The sequence below is a fragment of the Bos indicus x Bos taurus genome, chromosome 3 (genome assembly GCF_003369695.1).
Source record: "Bos indicus x Bos taurus breed Angus x Brahman F1 hybrid chromosome 3, Bos_hybrid_MaternalHap_v2.0, whole genome shotgun sequence".
Classification (NCBI taxonomy): domain Eukaryota; kingdom Metazoa; phylum Chordata; class Mammalia; order Artiodactyla; family Bovidae; genus Bos; species Bos indicus x Bos taurus.
This window is the reverse complement of record NC_040078.1, coordinates 41,602,819-41,621,570: the sequence shown is the minus strand read 5'-3', so window position 1 is coordinate 41,621,570 and position 18,752 is coordinate 41,602,819. Positions and strand designations below refer to the sequence as shown.

The 18,752-nt window shown below is 37.6% G+C and overlaps 1 protein-coding gene across 3 annotated transcripts in view; it reads right to left on the bottom strand.

Moving 5' to 3' along the window:
- The window catches only part of OLFM3 (olfactomedin 3), a 224,304-nt gene that overhangs the window by 43,571 nt on the left and 161,981 nt on the right, over nt 1-18,752 (bottom strand). For 2 of the 3 annotated variants that reach the window (XM_027536367.1, XM_027536370.1), the window contains exons 1-2: nt 14,792-14,935; nt 1,730-1,876 (exon numbers count right to left, since the gene is read on the bottom strand). In XM_027536367.1, the coding sequence (XP_027392168.1) occupies nt 1,730-1,876; nt 14,792-14,920 (276 nt within the window). In that variant the 5' untranslated portion in view covers nt 14,921-14,935. Of the gene's footprint in view, nt 1-1,729; nt 1,877-14,791; nt 14,936-18,752 lie in introns of those variants that run through there. The other variant, XM_027536369.1, reaches the window with a different exon arrangement.

Here is an 18,752-nt window from a genome sequence, read left to right as displayed (position 1 = left end):
GGTCACCACTGAGCGACTTCACTTTCACTTTTCACTTTCATACATTGGAGAAGGAAATGGCAGCCCGTTCCAGTGTTCTTGCCTGGAGAATCCCAGGGACGGGGGAGCCTGGTGGGCTGCCGTCTATGGGGTCACACAGAGTCAGACACGACTGAAGTGACTTAGCATAGCATGCAATAATATACTTAAAATAGTAATACAAATAAGACAGTCATGTCTAAGAAAATGTTTCTCATCAAACTTGTAGAAAGAAGATATTTTTTGTGTGTAGAAAAGAAGATTGGAGTAGAAAGTAATCTGAGAAGAAATACAAACTAATAGAAAAGCAAAATTGGACTTAAAAGATTAAATCTTTTTACCAGCCTAATTAATTTCGTTAGTAACCAAACAATACTAAACTGCATGTTTCAATTTTTTTCAGAGATATAAAGAAAATCTAGATTGGAAAACAATACACAAGAATAACCATAGTTCATATGTCATGATTTCTAACAGGTGATAGCTGGAGTCATTAACTTGAATGACAATTAAATTTGCTCTTGTCTGGGAGACAGATTTTGAAAGAACAGGGAAGACTGGATCTTGTTTAAAAAGAGTCTTAAGAAAAGAGAGCAAATAGATGATGATAACTCTGAGGATAAGGGCATCAGAAAGACTAATCTCTGTATGAAAATATGAAAAAAAATCTTAAAATCTTAGGGCATCAAAACACTTTCAAATAATGTACACTGAGGAAAGTTATTTTATTTATGTGGCAGTGGAAGAGAGTTACTGCAGCTTAAATTCCATAAAATAGGAATGTCTGTATTAACAGATTCAATGCTTTCATTTTTCTAGTTTCTCTATTTTCTGTTAAAGCTTCCTATTTTGTGCCATAATTGTGTAGATGATCATGGAAATGATATTACACAGAGTGAATTGTTGAGCATGATATCCTCTGAAAACACATACTACCTAATTTATCTTATTATCCCCAAGGGTATTTAAAGTTCAAATATGTTGTCATCCTTCCATGAGTCTGGCCACTCCGGCTGTCCAACTATATTCAGGGACTGACACAGTGAAAGTCTGAATGAGAAAAATTGAAAGAACCATTCATTGTTTTTTTTCTTTTGTCTCTAAACTAAACATAAATAACCTTTCATGAGATGACTTTCATCTGTGAAAGAGAATAAATCAAGGGCATTCTGCATTTGATTGTTATGGATCCAGCTTAAGTAAATTATATGGAGAGAATGCTCTTGAATGAAATTGAAGAACTTAATGTTCAAAGGAATGACTTAGAGGATGATGATAAATACTTAGAATTATTCATTATCTGTCCAGATAGCTTGCATATTGTATGCCATTATTTTTACTTCCTTGCAAGGTTGTTAATGAGATCCAAAAGTATGAGCTCAATGAGTTTAGTGTGATCTTGACAGCTGAGGCTAAATTTCTGACAAAGGAATAAGGCTTTGTACTGTTTTTTTTTCTTAAGGGGAGATCAATTGGATATTGAGAAATATGATGGAAATTAGTCTTAGAGCAAGATTGGAAACAGTAAGAGTCATAAATAGAACAGTAGAGCAGGAATCTTGAGGTACTGCTTTCAAGGGGGTAAAACATTTATTTGAGAAGGGGGAAAAATTGAAAGACTCCTCCTTACGCTAACCTGCTTTCCCATATTTCCTTTACAAAGAATGGTAGATTTCAGTAAGAATATTCACAGGGGATAGAGGACACCTACCTTTTCCAGCAGCTGGCGAAGCTGCCTGCTTTTGGCATCCCGGGAACACAGGTTTTGTTCTGGAGCAACCACTGTGCAAATGCATCGTCCATCAGGATCCTGTGCTGAGCTATATACCTGCCACCCTTCTTTGGGACTAATCTGAGTCTGAGGAAACCAACAGCAAACATACAAAACACACAGAGAGTTAAAGAGAGCATGAATTTGCATAATTTTAGGCAAAGTATCTTTTTATTTTTACAGTTTTTCTCTAAATAGTTTTCTCTCAAATAGTTTTTCTCTAAGTTAAAAACGAGATTGAACAATTCAAGTAGGCAGCACATGTTCATTCACTTACAACTTCCTTTTCAATGGACAGAAGGAGACTCCACCTTTTTCTTTTGGTTCCATATTATTGATTTTGACTGTATATTATTGATTGTTTATCCTACACCACTCCCTAATGCTTTCTGTCATATTTGGACATTTTAATGCAACTTTAGAAGTATCTGCTAAATACTTAGTCACATATCACCAGTCTTTCTGCATAAGATCTGTTAGTTTGTCTTTTTCAACACAAATGGTAATTAGTAGTATATATATATATTTTATGATTATAGTTCATGTGTAATCTTCTGAAGCAAAATTCTCTCCCAGAGAGCTTCCTATGTATTGAAGGGTCAATTATTAATAAAGCTGGAAAGGTATCACCTGAGAACATAGGGTAAAAGTAATTAGACCAACATTGTTTCGCAAAGGATATAGAGTCTCAGAGGAGTTAAAGATAGTATTTTGGCAGAGGCCAAATTACTCTGGCAATATTGATCTTCCCAGATTACTTTTATGCACTTATCACCTGCCTCCCTAGAAGCTTATCTCAAAATGATGTTTCTGTTCTATTGCAGTCTGCCTCCTATTTATGTTTCTAGTTTTACCCCCTGTATCTTCCTATAAGAAACTTTTTTCCATCCAAATTGGTCTTGGTGTGTCCTGAAAGCATGCCCACCTAGATTCACACCTTTGTATATTTTACTCATTTTGTTCTATTTGAAATACCTCCCTAATAAACCTTCAATTATTCAGCCCTTATGGTTTCCCCTTGGGATTCCCTGGTGGCTAAGCTGTAAAGAATCCACTTGCAATGCAGGAGACCTGGGTTCGATCCCTGGGTTGGGAAGATCCTTTGGAGAAGGAAATGGCTGCACACACTAGTATTCTTGCCTGGAAAATTCTACGGACTGTCTAGTCCATGGGTTGGCAAAGAGTCGGACATGACTGAGAGAGTTTCAGTTTCACTTTATGGTTTCCCTGGTGGCTTAGTGGTAAAGAATCCACCTACAATGCAAGGGACATGGGAGACATGGGTTCAGTCCCTCGGTCAGGAATGTCCTCTGGAGGAGGAAATAGCAATCCACTCCAGTATTCTTGCCAGGAAAATCCCATGGACAGAGGACTGTGGCAGGCTATAGTCCTTGGGGGTCTCAAAGACTTGGACACAACTGAGCATCTGATAGAGTGCCTGATGAACTATGGAATGAGGTTCATGACATTGTACAGGAGACAGGGATCAAGACCATTCCCATGGAAAAGAAATGCAAAAAAGCAAAATAGCTGTCTGGGGAGGCCTTACAAATAGCTATGAAAAGAAGAGAAATGAAAAGCAAAGGAGAAAAGGAAAGATATAAACATCTGAATGCAGAGTTCCAAAGAATAGCAAGAAGAGATAAGAAAGCCTTCTTCAGCGATCAATGCAAAGAAATAGAGGAAAACAACAGAATGGGAAAGACTAGGGATCTCTTCAAGAAAGTCAGAGATACCAAAGGAACATTTCATGCAAAGATGAGCTCGATAAAGGACAGAAATGGTATGGACCTAACAGAAGCAGAAGATATTAAGAAGAGATGGCAAGAATACACAGAAGAACTGTACAAAAAAGATCTTCACGACCCAGTTAATCACAATGGTGTGATCACTGACCTAGAGCCAGACATCCTGGAATGTGAAGTCAAGTGGGCCTTAGAAAGCATCACTACGAACAAAGCTAGTGGAGGTGATGGAATTCCAGTTGAGCTATTCCAAATCCTGAAAGATGATGCTGTGAAAGTGCTGCGCTCAATATGCCAACAAATTTGGAAAACTCAGCAGTGGCCCAGGCTTCAGCAATATGTGAACCGTGAACTTCCTGATGTTCAAGCTGGTTTTAGAAAAGGCAGAGGAACCAGAGATCAAATTGCCAACATCCGCTGGATCATAGAAAAAGCAAAAGAGTTCCAGAAAAACATTTATTTCTGCTTTATTGACCATGCCAAAGCCTTTGACTGTGTGGATCACAATAAACTGTGGAAAATTCTTCAAGAGATGGGAATACCAGACCACCTGACCTGCCTCTTGAGAAATTTGTATGCAGGTCAGGAAGCAACAGTTAGAACTAGACATGGAACAACAGACTGGTTCCAAATAGGAAAAGGAGTTCGTCAAGGCTGTATATTGTCACCCTGTTTATTTAACTTATACGCAGAGTACAACATGAGAAACGCTGGACTGGAAGAAACACAAACTGGAATCAAGATTGCCAGGAGAAATATCAATAACCTCAGATATGCAGATGACACCACCCTTATGACAGAAAGTGAAGAGAAACTCAAAAGCTTCTTGATGAAAGTGAAAGTGGAGAGTGAAAAAGTTGGCTTAACGCTCAACATTCAGAAAATGAAGATCATGGCTTCTGGTCCCACCACTTCATGGGAAATAGATGGGGAAACAGTGGAGACAGCGTCAGACTTTATTTTTCTGGGCTCCAAAATCACTGCAGATGGTGACTGCAGCCATGAAATTAAAAGACACTTACTCCTTGGAAGGAAAGTTATGACCAACCTAGATAGCATATTCAAAAGCAGAGACATTACTTTGCCAACAAAGGTCCGTCTAGTCAAGGCTATGGTTTTCCTGTGGTCATATGGATGTGAGAGTTGGACTGTGAAGAAAGCTGAGCACCAAAGAATTGATGCTTTTGAACTGTGGTGTTGGAGAAGACTCTTGAGAGTCCCTTGGACTGCAAGGAGATCCAACCAGTCCATTCTGAAGGAGATCAGCCCTGGGATTTCTTTGGAAGGAATGATGCTAAAGCTGAAACTCCAGTACTTTGACCACCTCATGTGAAGAGTTGACTCATTGGAAAAGACTCTGATGCTGGGAGGGATTGGGGGCAGGAGGAGAAGGGGACAACAGAGGATGAGATGGCTGGATGGCATCACTGACTCGATGGACGTGAGTCTGAGTGAACTCTGGGAGTTGGTGATGGACAGGGAGGCCTGGTGTGCTGTGATTCATGGGGTCGCAAAGAGTCGGACATGACTGAGCGACTGATCTGATCTGATCTGAGCATCTGAGACTGAGACATGGTTTCAGCCTCTTCTGAAGGATTTTCTGTACTATTCACTGGACATTTAATATGCATTGTCTAGTAGTATTATCTATCTTTCTTATGTCTTGCTTAAATATTAGTCTATATCCAACTATGGGATATATTGGCTATTTCCTGTCTGCTATATTAATTACATTCTATCAAGTACAAAAATAAGTAACTCATTTTTGCCTAGTTATTTTTCAGAAGAGCTGTGCTTTGAGCGTAGATTCTGCATTGACAATCAGAAATTGTGGTTGCCTTGAGGCAGTTTTCAGAGAGACTCTTTTTCATTCCTCCAACTGCTGAGGGTATCAGAGGCTTGACCCTCAACTGAGTTTTCTCTGGGGTTTGTTGAGGCTGAGGAATGCTGCCTGCTCAAGATTAGACCCTATTCCAAGGGACAGCTCACATGCATTGACTTGCTAATGGAAGGATACAATCAAGGATGCCAAGAATCAGGAATAATAGTTATTCCCATTTCACAGAAGAGAAAGTTAGTTAACCTGCTTAAGAATGTGCAGCTTATATGCAGTAGAGTTTTGTATGAAGCAAGAGTGGTACTGTTTAATAGATTGAGAGCCACATGGATAATTTTAAATTTTCTAGTGGGCAGGTTTAAAAAAAATCAAAGGATATAAGTGAAATTAATTTAATAATATATTTTATTTAACCTGATATATACAAATATTATATATATACATATATATACAACATGTATAATCAATATAAAAAATATTCGTGAGACATTTTACATTGTTTTTCCTCCTTTTTTGTACACTGTTTGAAATTGATTGTGCATTTTACTCTCATGGCATACCTCAATTTGGACTAGCCATATTCCAGTAGCCACAGTGGCTCCCTTATTAGACTGTATAGCTATATTGTCTTGCTGTTAATTCCAATGTTATGGCCATATTAATATGATGCTGAACATCTAGATAATTATTCTTAAAGGTCAATCATATGGATACTGAAAAAACTACATAACAGATGTTACATAGACAGACTATCCAGTTTGCGTCTGAGTTTCTTTCTCCTGTGAAAATACTAGATAAATTGGTGGGCCTCTTTCTAGCTAAGCTCTGACTAACTTCTGCAACTGGGATTTGAAATTCTTCGGCTTTTCTTTGCCTTCTCCTCTATGTTTCCCAGGGAATCAAAATAAAAGGAGGTATTTCTTAAATGATCAGGAGAAGAGAGAGATGCATTTTGTCTATAAAAGAAGGTATTTAAAGACTCAGGCTGAAGGGACTAGAACAAAGGAGGATGAGAGAAGGACTGAGGGGGGTTAGAAACAAGGAGGTGAATGGTGACCAGCAGAGAACTATTTTGCATAATGCTTGGTGTAACTGCAGTGGTGTGTTTGCCTAAATGTATACTGAGGCACTTTACTTGGTAGGAAGCAGATTCTTAAGCAAACTCAGCCTGGCTGAACTCTCTACACAGAGCTGCTGTAGAATCTACTGTCTTGGAATTTGCAGAACAGATATACTCTCCTATTCTCTCCCAGGCCATAGCTTATCACATACCATCAACCAACACACAGGTTTTTTTTTTTTCAAGAGCTTTAGAGATAATCACTACAGGGTGCTTAAAGTCATTCCAACACCAATCATGCAGAGGCTATAAATTTTAAACTTATGAAATTCAGATGTCATAGTCCTTGTCCTTGGTCTGTAATGAAAAGCAACTGATACCAAACCTACCTTTTAATCTCCTTTTTCAGATAATTCATAGAAGTATCCTGTGCTGCCATTTATTTCTGGGCTGTTGGATTCATTACCACTTCTTTTTTTTTTTTTTTCCATTCCCCTTGCTCCTTCTTTCTAGCGTTTATGCCTGACTACTGATTAGGATAGAAAAAATGTACTTAGAATTATATATGACTAGAATAGATAGGATCTTAAAGATAGTCTTTTTTTTTTTTTTTAATAAGAAGAAAAATGCAAAGAGATTATCTACAGAATGGGGATAGGTACAGCTGAGAGGGTAACAGGCAGGAAGGCCAGGGATCTCAAAACGGAGAAAATAGCCTGTAAGTGTCAGACATTTTTCTCTCTCTTAAGCAGCAGGAGGAAACAAACTAGCGATATTTTTTCCTTCTCTATACAAATTTAAAAGGTTTCTCTTAAAATACTGTGTTGCCATAATGACACCTGGTTTCACCTGAAGTTAACCAATGCCTTTTTCTTATGGAAATGTTTGTCTTAAGCTATGCTAATGTACTATGCATTTACCCCAAACTCTGTCTTCAAGTCGGTTCAGCCTCTTGGCTCAGAACCTACTTGACAAACCAGTATGTTATACTCAGATATTGTTCCCCTAATCTATGTAAATGAGACAATTTGTATGGTGGTCTACCCTTCAAGATTCAAGTTAATCATTCTATGGCCCAGGATAAATCATTTGGTGCCAAGATTATCCCAAAATATATCTTATGGGTGAGGGGCCTGGTGCCATTCTGAGTTTTAAGACATTCCTTTCTTTCATTAACAGACTTCTAGGGACTATATGACATCCAGCTGGAGACTAGCAGGAGGGTACTCTTCTGCCCCCTTCTGATGCCTATGTCAGAAGCTTTCTCTATCTCCTTTATACTTTAATAAAACTTCATTACACAAAAGCTCTGAGCGATCAAGTCTCTGGCCCTGGATTGAATTCAATCTCCTCCGGGGGCCAAAAATCCCGGTGTCTTTGCGTGATTCAACAACAACCTTTCACAGCTTAGCAGAGTACTTTTAATGATATAATTAAAGGTTTAAGCTGAATGACTGTGTGGAACAAATATATCTTGACATAGGTCCTATAGTTTCAACTAAGCTGCTCTTGACATTGGACACAAATCTCAAATGTGTCAGAAAACTAAGGCTTCTCACTAGAATGTGTTTAGCTTTTGTATAAAGGAAAAGGGGCCGCACAATTATAATACTGACATATCTTTAACAGCAGTGCAAATACTGATTATTAAACCTGGCAGCATTAATATTGATATTTGCTTGCCAGGTGTTTGGCTAACCAGTGAGAAGCTTATCACATCTGGGCAAGGTGTCAGTTGCTCTCTGGAATGAGGGAAGCAGAAAAGGTGAGTAGAATTTGATGTTCATTTATCATTCTTCCTGAAGTGTCAGCTTAATAAGAATAGACTCTGGTCTTGTTTGTACGTTCAATTGTCTTCTTCTAAGTATTATTGAGAAGAACCCTGGCCTTATCTATACAGAGTTAGTTTGAATGATCTCAACTTTGGCAGCTTACCTCTTTGGCAAGAAAAGGTAACTCAAAAGAGAAATAAGCTAGTATAAAAGATGAGGGCTTGACAGTTGTGTGGGTTTGATAGAGATTTCTGTGTCAGGTTTAGTGATGAATGAAGGAAGCTTTGTGAGTAGCTCTAGTGTCCTCATTTGTGGCACCCATACTGGCATTGAAAAGAGGGTAAAAATAAAACCAACTAAGACCTCGGGTAGAGAGTTATATTTAGATGGGTTTTAGATACCAATGAGAAAAGACCTGCTCCCATTTTAACTTAAAAAGAAAAATGATTCCTCAAGTGTCAACATGAACCTCATGTAATAGTAATAGAAACATTTATGGAGCTCCTAGTCTTCAGTTGGCAGTTCACATGCGTTACTGCCTTTGCATATCACAGTAACTCTATGGACCAGATGGTATCATTCTGCCCATTTTACAGGTGAGGAAACTGCGAATTTGAGACAGTAAGAAATTTGCTCAAGGTCATGATGGTGGTAATCAGCAAAGCTTGGATTTGCATACTTGCAGTCTGGCATCAGAGTTTGAAAGTTTAACCACCACACTGCACCACCAGTTGTCTGAAATTCCCTTTTTTGTATAGTGAAGATGATCCTCATAGCATTTTCTGAACTCCCAAGGAGCTGACTGCTTGGACCTGGAGGGTGCAGGGGTTTATTACTACCCAAAGCATTGCTATGCACAGTGATTACTGATGCAGTTCTCTGAACCTTTTGTGTTAATTAGAAGAACTAAATGAACTATTTAGCAGTTTTTAATATTACAAACTCATGAAATATTTAAGAATGCTCTAAAGAGGAGAATTAAAATGATAATTTTAACAATCGGATTTCAAGTTGGGGTTTTTTGTTTATAATTTAGTTACAAACCTATGCTTTATAAATATAGAGCTATTACTGCATGAGAAGCTCTCAGAACTTCAAGGGCTTTGTAACAGAAAAGAAAGATCCTGAAGACTGGGGTAAAAGTAAAATTATTGTATATTTCAGCATATTTTTCTTTTTCTAAGATCCCTTCTCTTGTATTTGTTTCACTTCTTTTGAACCACCTATCCTTAGGAATAGGCATCATCTTATTTATGAGGTATCTGAAATTCAAAGAACTTAAGCAATTTTTTTCCAAGTCACCTGTTTAGTAAGTGGCATCTATGGGACTTATACCAGTTTTTCTCCAGTTTTCAGCCCAGAGCTCTTTATGTTTATGCCCTGCAGATAAGTGCCTTTGTCCATTCACCAATAGCTGAAAAAACTGTAGAGGATGTGTACCCAGGCAGGTGGACGGCATTATCCAAATTGTGGAAACAGGCAGAAATTGGAACTCTAGAGGAGTGGTTAGCAGTAGTCTTGGCAGGACACAAGTGCACAGGCAGGTGAAGGGACAGAATCCTGATCCTTTGAAGAGGACAGAATCAACTAGTTGCACATTGCTAGGTCTCAGGTTTTATGCTGAGTGCCTGGGCATTTCTTAAAAGTACAGACTGAGGCAAAAAGAATAAGGGCTTTAGCTACTAAAAGTGGTGTACAGGCAGGGGAAAATAAAGTAGGAAAAAATCTGTTTACTAAAACCTGTTTGATTTACAGTAGGAGATACCTGATGCATTAGAGGAGATACCTGATGAAAACTCCTTATAAATTTTCTGTCTGAGGATACGTTTGGTTTCGGATAATGAAATGTGGTTTAGCATGCTAATGGCTTTAGTTGTGGGGAGCAAAGAAATGTGAGGACAGAAATTACAGAGATGCTGACAGACCCTGCTAAAAGAAGCTGTGTTATGGAGGATGTGTTAATAAAGATGTCACTGCATTGCAGTTCTCTTCCCATTTCTTATGAGACTAGTTGGAACTGAAATAAGAAATGTATATTCTTCACTGAAGAGAACCTCAGAGCTCTATGAAAAACAACTATAAATACAGAACAAACAGTTAAAAGACTGAAGGCATCATCAAAGTTAGGTTGCTTGATCATTTCTGCTCGTATTCTGGAAATCACAATGACAGAGTTGGGAAAGACTTAGAAGTCGTACCTGGGACTGTCTTTCCACTCAGTGGCACTTCTGTGTATTCTGGTTGTGTTTCCACTTAAACGCTGCATGATAGGAGTTTCAGTTTTTCATAGGCAGTCCCTTTCATTGGTGGAAACCTGAAGGACTGGATCTCTTTGTAATTTTCCCCTTTGGCCCTACTTTTTTAAGTACTTGCTGCTGCTGCTGTTAAGTCGCTTCAGTCGTGTCCGACTCTGTGCGACCCCGTAGAGGGCAGTCCACCAGGCTCCCCCGTCCCTGGGATTCTCCAGGCAAGAACACTGGAGTGGGTTGCCATTTCCTTCTCCAATGCATGAAAGTGAAAAGTGAAAGTGAAGTCACTCAGTCGGGTCTGACTCTTAGCGACCCCATGGACTGCAGCCTTCCAGGTGCCTCCACCCATGGGATTTTCCAGGCAAGAGTACTGGAGTGGGGTGCCATTAAACAGGAATAAATCTACTCTCTTACCTACTTCACAATTCTACTCTAGAAAGGCAATTATCACATTCTCTGTGTCTTTCAAGATTTACCATTCTGTTCTCTCATCCATCTCCTTAATGTGTTTAGTTGGTCTTTCATAAAATGGACATTGCCTAAGGATTTGGGGGAGTAAAATAGTGGTACAAAACAGAGAAGTCAGATATTTTCATCCAGAACGGAAAATAAAATTGGTGAGTTAAGAAAGTTGGAAAGCTTTGAGAGTTTGTGTTAGGTAGTCTACTCCTTTTCCAGAACTTAAAAGTGACTGCCTCACTGAAGTAGTTATTTGTGAGGAGAAGCTATTTGAAAATGTAGCAAAACAAATCACTTATGCCCAAGGTCCGCTCTAGGCCTCTTCCACCACAGCGGTGGGGCTGACTGAGAACAGCTGGTGTGAGCCGAATGTCCTGTGCTTATCTAATTGCTTTTTACCAGGTTCTTCCTGGTGTGGAATCCACAGCATGGGGGTTTCTCAGAAGCTCAGCCTCAGGGGGAAGTTACTCTGCATCAGAGAGATGTGCCAGAGGGAGCCTGAGCTTTTTCAGAGCCAAGGCTTTGCCTTTGCAGACAACAGCTCCTCCGAAGGCTGGAACAATTAGAAGGAAAAGAAAACAGGGCCAAAGAGAAGGATAAAGGCACGTTTCAAGATTCTAAGAGAAACAGAGAGCTTTTTCCCCTAATAAGGAGCTGTGTTTAACTTACTTACTAACAAAAATATCTTGGAAATTTAAAAACCTGTTTAAGCTTTTGAGCAATCAAATGTACACTACCTCTGAAAGACCATATCCATATTTGTGTAAATCTGCATTTTTTGCCATCTGTGCATCCCACAGACTCTCATAAAACAAATGTTAAGACCTGCACTATTTATTTATTTGAGCTGGTATCACCAACTCAATGGATAAGAGTTTGAACAAACTCCAGGTAATAGAGAAGGACAGGGAAGCCAGGTGTGCTGGGACCATGGGGTCGCACAGAATCAGACACGACTGAGTGACTGAACATTATTTATTTATTTATTCATTCATTCATTTTGGGGGATGTTTCAGGCTTATATCATTTGTACCACCTAAAGTGAATATAGATAGAGTTTGAGAAGGGCTGGACATCATAGCTCTGCTTGCTACAAAGGGAATTGTCTACTGGGTAGAGAGAATCTCATGTGGCACCAGGGTCCGGGAGGAGTAGGGAGAGCACAGGTGTGTGAGATGACTTCCCTGGCCAGGACTGCAGTCAGGTGGCTTGCTTCCACCCTTGGCTCTGCCATTAACCAGAGAGGGGAACTCTTTTTAGTTGCATACACATTTAGACTGCAAGTCAGTCTTCCCACTTGCAGAATAAGGAGGTTGGATTAGACCAGTCATATTTCCAGCTAAGCTCCTGAGAGTTTTAAGGTTCCCTTGGAGGTATTTTGATCAGGGAAGGGGGTTGATTATGTGGGGAGGGAACAGATGGTAGAGGCCCAGTAAGGCCTCACTCCTCCATCATTTATTTTTTGACCCATAACCTGTTTTATATATTAGATTTCCACTTCAAGATTCATTCAACAAATATTTATTCTGCATGTATTACATAAGTTTTAATTTAAAAAAAAAAAAAAAGAGGCACCACTGCCAAAAGTAATGCAAAAATAACTGGCCTGGATAGTTTTTAAGATCTTTTCCAGTGTTAACATTTAATGATCTTAATCTAGGAAATATATATTCATTCATTTTTCACCATAGGAATCCTAAGATATGAGCAATTATCTTGTATAGTTAAGATGGAGAAAGTACTTCTGTAAAGTTTGCACTTCCGTAAAACATGCACATAGAAACACATACACACTCACTCGCATACACTTTTGTAACCTGATTTCTCCATTCTAGTGAATAGCATGGAGAAGGCAATGGCACCCCACTCCAGTACTCTTGCCTGGAAAATCCCATGGACAGAGGAGTCTGGTAGTCTGCAGTCCATTGGGTTGCTAAGGAGTCGGACACGACTGAGCGACTTCACTTTCACTTTTCACTTTTATGCATTGGAGGAGGAAATGGCAACCCACTCCAGTGTTCTTGCCTAGAGAATTCCAGGGACGGGGGAGCCTGGTGGACTGCCGTCTCTGGGGTCGCACATAGTCGGACACGACTGAATCGACTTAGCAGCAGCAGCAGCAGCAGTGAACACCATAGTGTAAACTTCTCTGAATTTTAGTTTGTTTTTTGTCACTCAAAGCAAGATTCGGTTGTGTCAGAACATTTGTAGGCCATACCAATATTTTATATTTTTCAACCAAGATTGCTAATCAGAAAGTAAAGGAATGAATTTACTTTAAACTCATAAATGAGTAAGAAATCCTAAACGAATCTTTGGAAAGTTGATTCTCCTCCATCAACAATAAATAGAAGATAACCAAACCAATATCTATAGATGCAAAAATATATATATATATCAGAACCAAGGTCCCATGTTTGAAATATAATTTGTTCATGAATTGCTTCAATGGTTCATTTCCTGAAAGAGTTAATTCAAAAACTAAGTAGTTAAAAATCACCAGGTACTTGAACATTGAAGATACTTGGTTCGGTAAATATTAAATAGTTTACATTTTTTGTTTTGTCATTGCTTATTGCTGCCACATTAATAAGCTTGTGTTATATGCTTTCTTTATAACTATGAATAATCCCTTTTACATCCTTCCTGCCACACACATCATACAGGGAAGGAGGGCATTCTCAATCATGGAAACACTGAGGCAGCAGCGGTGACTGAGGGAGGTTAAGATGTGAAAGCAGGTCACACTGTGCCTCACGTGTGCTCTGCTGGTGCCCTGAGCACTGGGTGTTGCTGGCAAATTATGTAATTAATTTGATCTGACTCTACTCAGTTAATTATACATTGATTGATAGAGTAATTATTAGTAGTAACTGCAAACAGGTCTTAAAGGTGAATTGCTTTTTTTTCTTTTGAAGTATCTGACTTTTTCTGATCTGTTGGAGCAGTCCAATGATAAAAACAGATTAAAAAAAAGTAAAGGACTCCCAATACTAATGATTTCTGTAATTTTTATTTGCTAACATAGAAATTGTTTTTCTAGGATATTCCTTCTATTTTAATTTGTAACCTTCTATTTGACAAAACAATAGTTTTTATTTGAAACATTTTCGGGTATTGCTAACTAAACCATGTTTCATAAACTATGAGAAAAGACATTTGTTATCATGTGGGAAGGGTTAAAAAAACATTAATGAGCAAAAACTACAGGAGTACAGGAGTTAAACTTGTGACAGGAGAAGTCTTTATCAAACAACACAGGGAGATGATTGTATTAAGTAAGTTTTCTGTTGTTCATGATTGTTAGCTCAAAAAAAAAAAAAGGTTTTTTTTTTGGTCAGGCTTTAAATTGTTGAACTTTTTTTTTTATTATTATTCATTCATATTTAGTACAGATTGGTTTCTCTGACTGAATACATTTCAAACACAGGAATTGAATTCTGAAGAAGAGCCTGCTATAGTAAAACTAGATTAGCTAGAATATACTCTGTAGCATACTCTGTAGGACAAATTATGAGGATTTTACATATGTTAAAAGAAGTGAAATCATAAGAAACAAAACATACTTTAAAAAGAAAGAATCCTTTAAAACCTCAGAATAATATAAAATAAAGCTTTTCATTAAGAATTTAATGAATCTAGTATTTCCTGTCACAGCTAATTTCTCAGGCAGTTCATTTATTCTTTGATGTAACTTTAAAGTGTTCATAAAAGAATAGCCATGACTATAGTTACCACATAAATACTGTATCGTTGAAGTAGACCTGTGAATAGAGAAGCAAAATCTCAGCCTTTGCAGTTTATTAAAAAAAAAAAAAAAAAGCCCACTGTTTTAATGCACTTACTTCCCAAGACAGCCAAACCCACCAGAGTGACTTACTAAGGTATCTGGCGTTGATAGCCTCGTGGTGTTCAGTCCTACCAAGGATGGGAGAGTTTGGGACATCCAGTTTGAGATCATTGCCATGGTACTAAGCACAGCGCCAAGCTTCAGCAGTGGAAGGCTCATTGCTGTGGAGCTAATGAGTTTTCATAGTGACTGATTAAGATCCTGGTGCTGGGCTGGCAGCGGGAGGCGTGACTGCAGCAGCCACATCCACGGCATGAAAAGAGATCAACTTCCTTAGCTCTAATCACGCGGGAAAGCTCACAGAACCTCTTTCCCCCACCCTCTCGGGAAGTGCCCTGTTCTTCCTTTTCCTCCTTTACTGCATACTTTGCTGGATCATCACACAAAATATTCTTGATGGGGCTTCCTTGGTAATTTTTAGAGCATAAGGATAAACGGAGGAGGAAACTTGAGCTTTTCCTGCTCCACTGTAGTCAGTTACCATGAAGAGTTCACTGCCTCTGGGATTTCTATCAGGATAATCTGCTGTTCCTTATTCTTCATAAAAACAACAAAAAAACCCTCTTAATTGAGGTCTGTCACAGCACACGTTTCAAACTCCAAACTTACTGTCTACAGATTTCTCTGAGCATGGAAAAAGTGGTTTTAGACAAAACATGAAAATAAAATCTGCAAAGAATATCCAAGATCATTAGATACTGTGTAAGAAATTGTTATTTTCTTTAATATAGTAGCCTAAAATTAGCACTGTTGCTTCTTAAAAAAATTGTCAGGGATTGATAGCTACTGCCTGTGGAGGACACTGCCCTAGGCATATAACATGTGAGCAGACAGAAAAGGCAGCCTTGGAAAAAGGCTTCTGATAATGAAATTTCATAGGTTCCCAGTTTTGCTTTCATGAATGAATGCTTAGCAGCTTCACAGGCACACAGCAAACTCAGTTAAATCTATTTTCACCTTGTGCAGAGTGACAGACTAATATTGGAAGTCTATATCATGAGAGAACATTAAAAACGCACAGGACTTGGCTTCAGGGAATCTTAGGGTCTAATTCCTTGTTCTCTTTTAGTTAGTTGAGTGACTGATCAGTGAATTAAAACTCCTTAGCTTCACTTTGTTTTCCTTCAATGAGTAGAGGTTGGATTCTCTGCTCTCGAAGGCCTCGTCTAGCTTTAAAATCCAATGATCTGTTTATTAGAGTTATGTTGGTAAGTGTGTGTATTGAATTTGGGCTTATGGGTAATTTTAATATATTCTTTTTATAAATACTACAAAATTGCCCACATCCAAATCTCAGGTCCCAGATGGTATAAATCAGAGGCCCCTGTCTTATATAATATATGTGATTTAAAATAAAAATGCAGAGAGAAGACATGAAGAGAAATATGGCTGAACGAAAATTAAATGAAAAGAAATATTATAAAAAAGAAAAAAATATGTTTTGATTCCTTAGGAGAATTCTGTAATTATTTATATCTAGAAAGAAATATATATTTTCTTCAACAGTTTGGCAGAAGAAATAAAGAAAATATCTTTAATAAAATTTAAATATATATGTATATATATATATTTATAGAGGCGTGTGCCTTTATCCTTAAAAACAGCTTTAAACTGGGGTGAGTACTGAGACCCCTCAAATCTTTCTTGCATATATTACCTTGAAATCCAGGCTACGTTTTTTCCTTCAGATGATTTCAGCTGGCCCTTATTGTTTAACCACAGTGCCCATAAAACCAAATACTTCTTAGTTTTGTCTTTTTCAAAAATTGTATCATATGGTAAATTTAACGTAAAAGCACAATAGTTTATATATTAAACATAATATTAAATAAGAGTATTCATGGAAAGGACTATGAAATTTGACATTATTATTACAATATGGCAGTAACAAAACATAAAGTAGATTCACAAATCTAATTCTTTAAAAAATTACCTGGTAAAAAAAAGAGAAGAGTGTCTTTTCAAGAACTTAATTTACAAAATTGAAAACTAATATACGTGCAATTACTGGATAATTTAAGATGCAACATGTCGGATGATCATTATACTTATTAATGAACTATCAGTCAACAAAATAATAGCATCCTTAGAAGACTAATAGCATGAATGTCAGGGGAAATCGGTACTCTTATTTGCAAATTAAAGAGAAATGAAGAAAAATACAATATAATTGGAAGCCTTCTTATAATTTCCCAGAAATGCAAATACCTGCACTGAAGAACTAAAAGAAAACAACAGTGAAACTTTATGGTTTGATAATGTTTATAAACAACATAAAAGCCATAATGTGTTTTCAGAAAAACAGATTTAAAAGGCACACACTGAAAGAAAAAAAGCTTAAATTATGATAATTGTTAGTTATGGAAAATAAAACATAGCTATGATTTGTTAAGGTTAAACAGTTTGCATTTGTCTCATAATCTAGTAAATTGATTATAATTTCCATTTTATAGGTTGAGTTCTCATTTGCAGATGGGGGGAGCTGATTTTTCTATATAGATGTAACAACCTGTGTTCAGGACTAGAAACCCAGTGGTTACAGAAGCTCTATTAATACAAGCATGGTGTGAATGTTGATGGAGGAAGTAGCAAGAAATGAGCCTGGAAATACTAGCAGTTACCAACTCCCAGGGCTTCAGGGTCAACCAAAGATGTTTGGACATTATCTTGGATGTAATTCAGGAGTCTTAAGCAGGGCTCTGAAGTCATTTGTTTTGTGTCTGAGTTTATCACATTGGCATTTTTATGATTTGGGATAGGCAGATGGGGTTGTAGAAACAACAAAGCATATCAGAGGTAAGAGCATCACTTTAGGAGCATATTCTCGTAATTTGGTCAGGAAGTGATTTCCTAGAATACTGTCAGTGGAATTTAAAAGGATGGATTCCATAAAGAATTGGGGTGAAATTAATAGCACTTAGTGATTAAATAGATGTGAGAAGTCTAGGAGAGGAAGTTGCTTGGGGGAATTTCCAGGTTTGGGAATTTGGGTGGTGAATGTTGCTCATCAAGGTAGTAATACAAGTAGACGTATGACTTTAGAGAGACAGTAGATTTTATTGTTATATACTGGATGTTAGTTGCCTGTGGTAGAGAATCCCTGGATGGTGAGGTACTCACATACCACAACTCTTCAGAAAAGAGTTACATTTCATTAGACCATGCAAACTTAATGACCTCATAATATAATAATGTGTCCTACTTAGATAACAAAAATGGTTAATTTTATAATATAGTGTTAAAACTACTAAAAATTTTATTTAGACTTTAATTCAGACAATCTCTATATTTAATTACAAATACATAATTTCCTATATGCTTTTCTTTAAAAATAGCAAAGTAAGCCATACGTTCCTGATCCTGTTTTCTCTTCATTTATTTCCCCTATTACTCACTATCCCTTTGCAGCATATCTTCTTGAGAGTTGTCTGTATTCACTATTTTAAATTTATCTTTCCCTAGTGAACAAAAACTTTCATTAATGGCAAGTTTTTGTTCCTACTTCTCTGCTCCACTCGATACTACTTTTATCAAGGCTATGGATAATACCACATTGCTAGATCCAGCAGTCAGTTCTTAGTTCTCAACTTTCTTGACCTATGAATAGCATTCGTCAGTTACTTTCTCCTCCTTGAAATATTTTTTTTCATTTTTTTATTATTAGATTATAAATGCCTTATAATGTTGTTAGTTTCTGCTATACAACAAATCAGCTGTACGTATACATATATCCCCTCTGTTTAGCCTCCCTCCCACGCTCCCACCGCATCCCACCACTTGAAGGATACCACATTCACCTAGTTTTCCTTCTACTTTCTGACAGCTCTTTCTCAGTCACATTTGTTGATGCTTCTTCATCTATATGCTAATGACTCCCAAATTCATTTCTTCCTCACAAACCTCTCCTATCAATTCAGACCTGTATATCCAATTATCTACTTGACATCTCCACTTGGATGGTTAATAGACTTCTTAAATTGAACATGTTAAA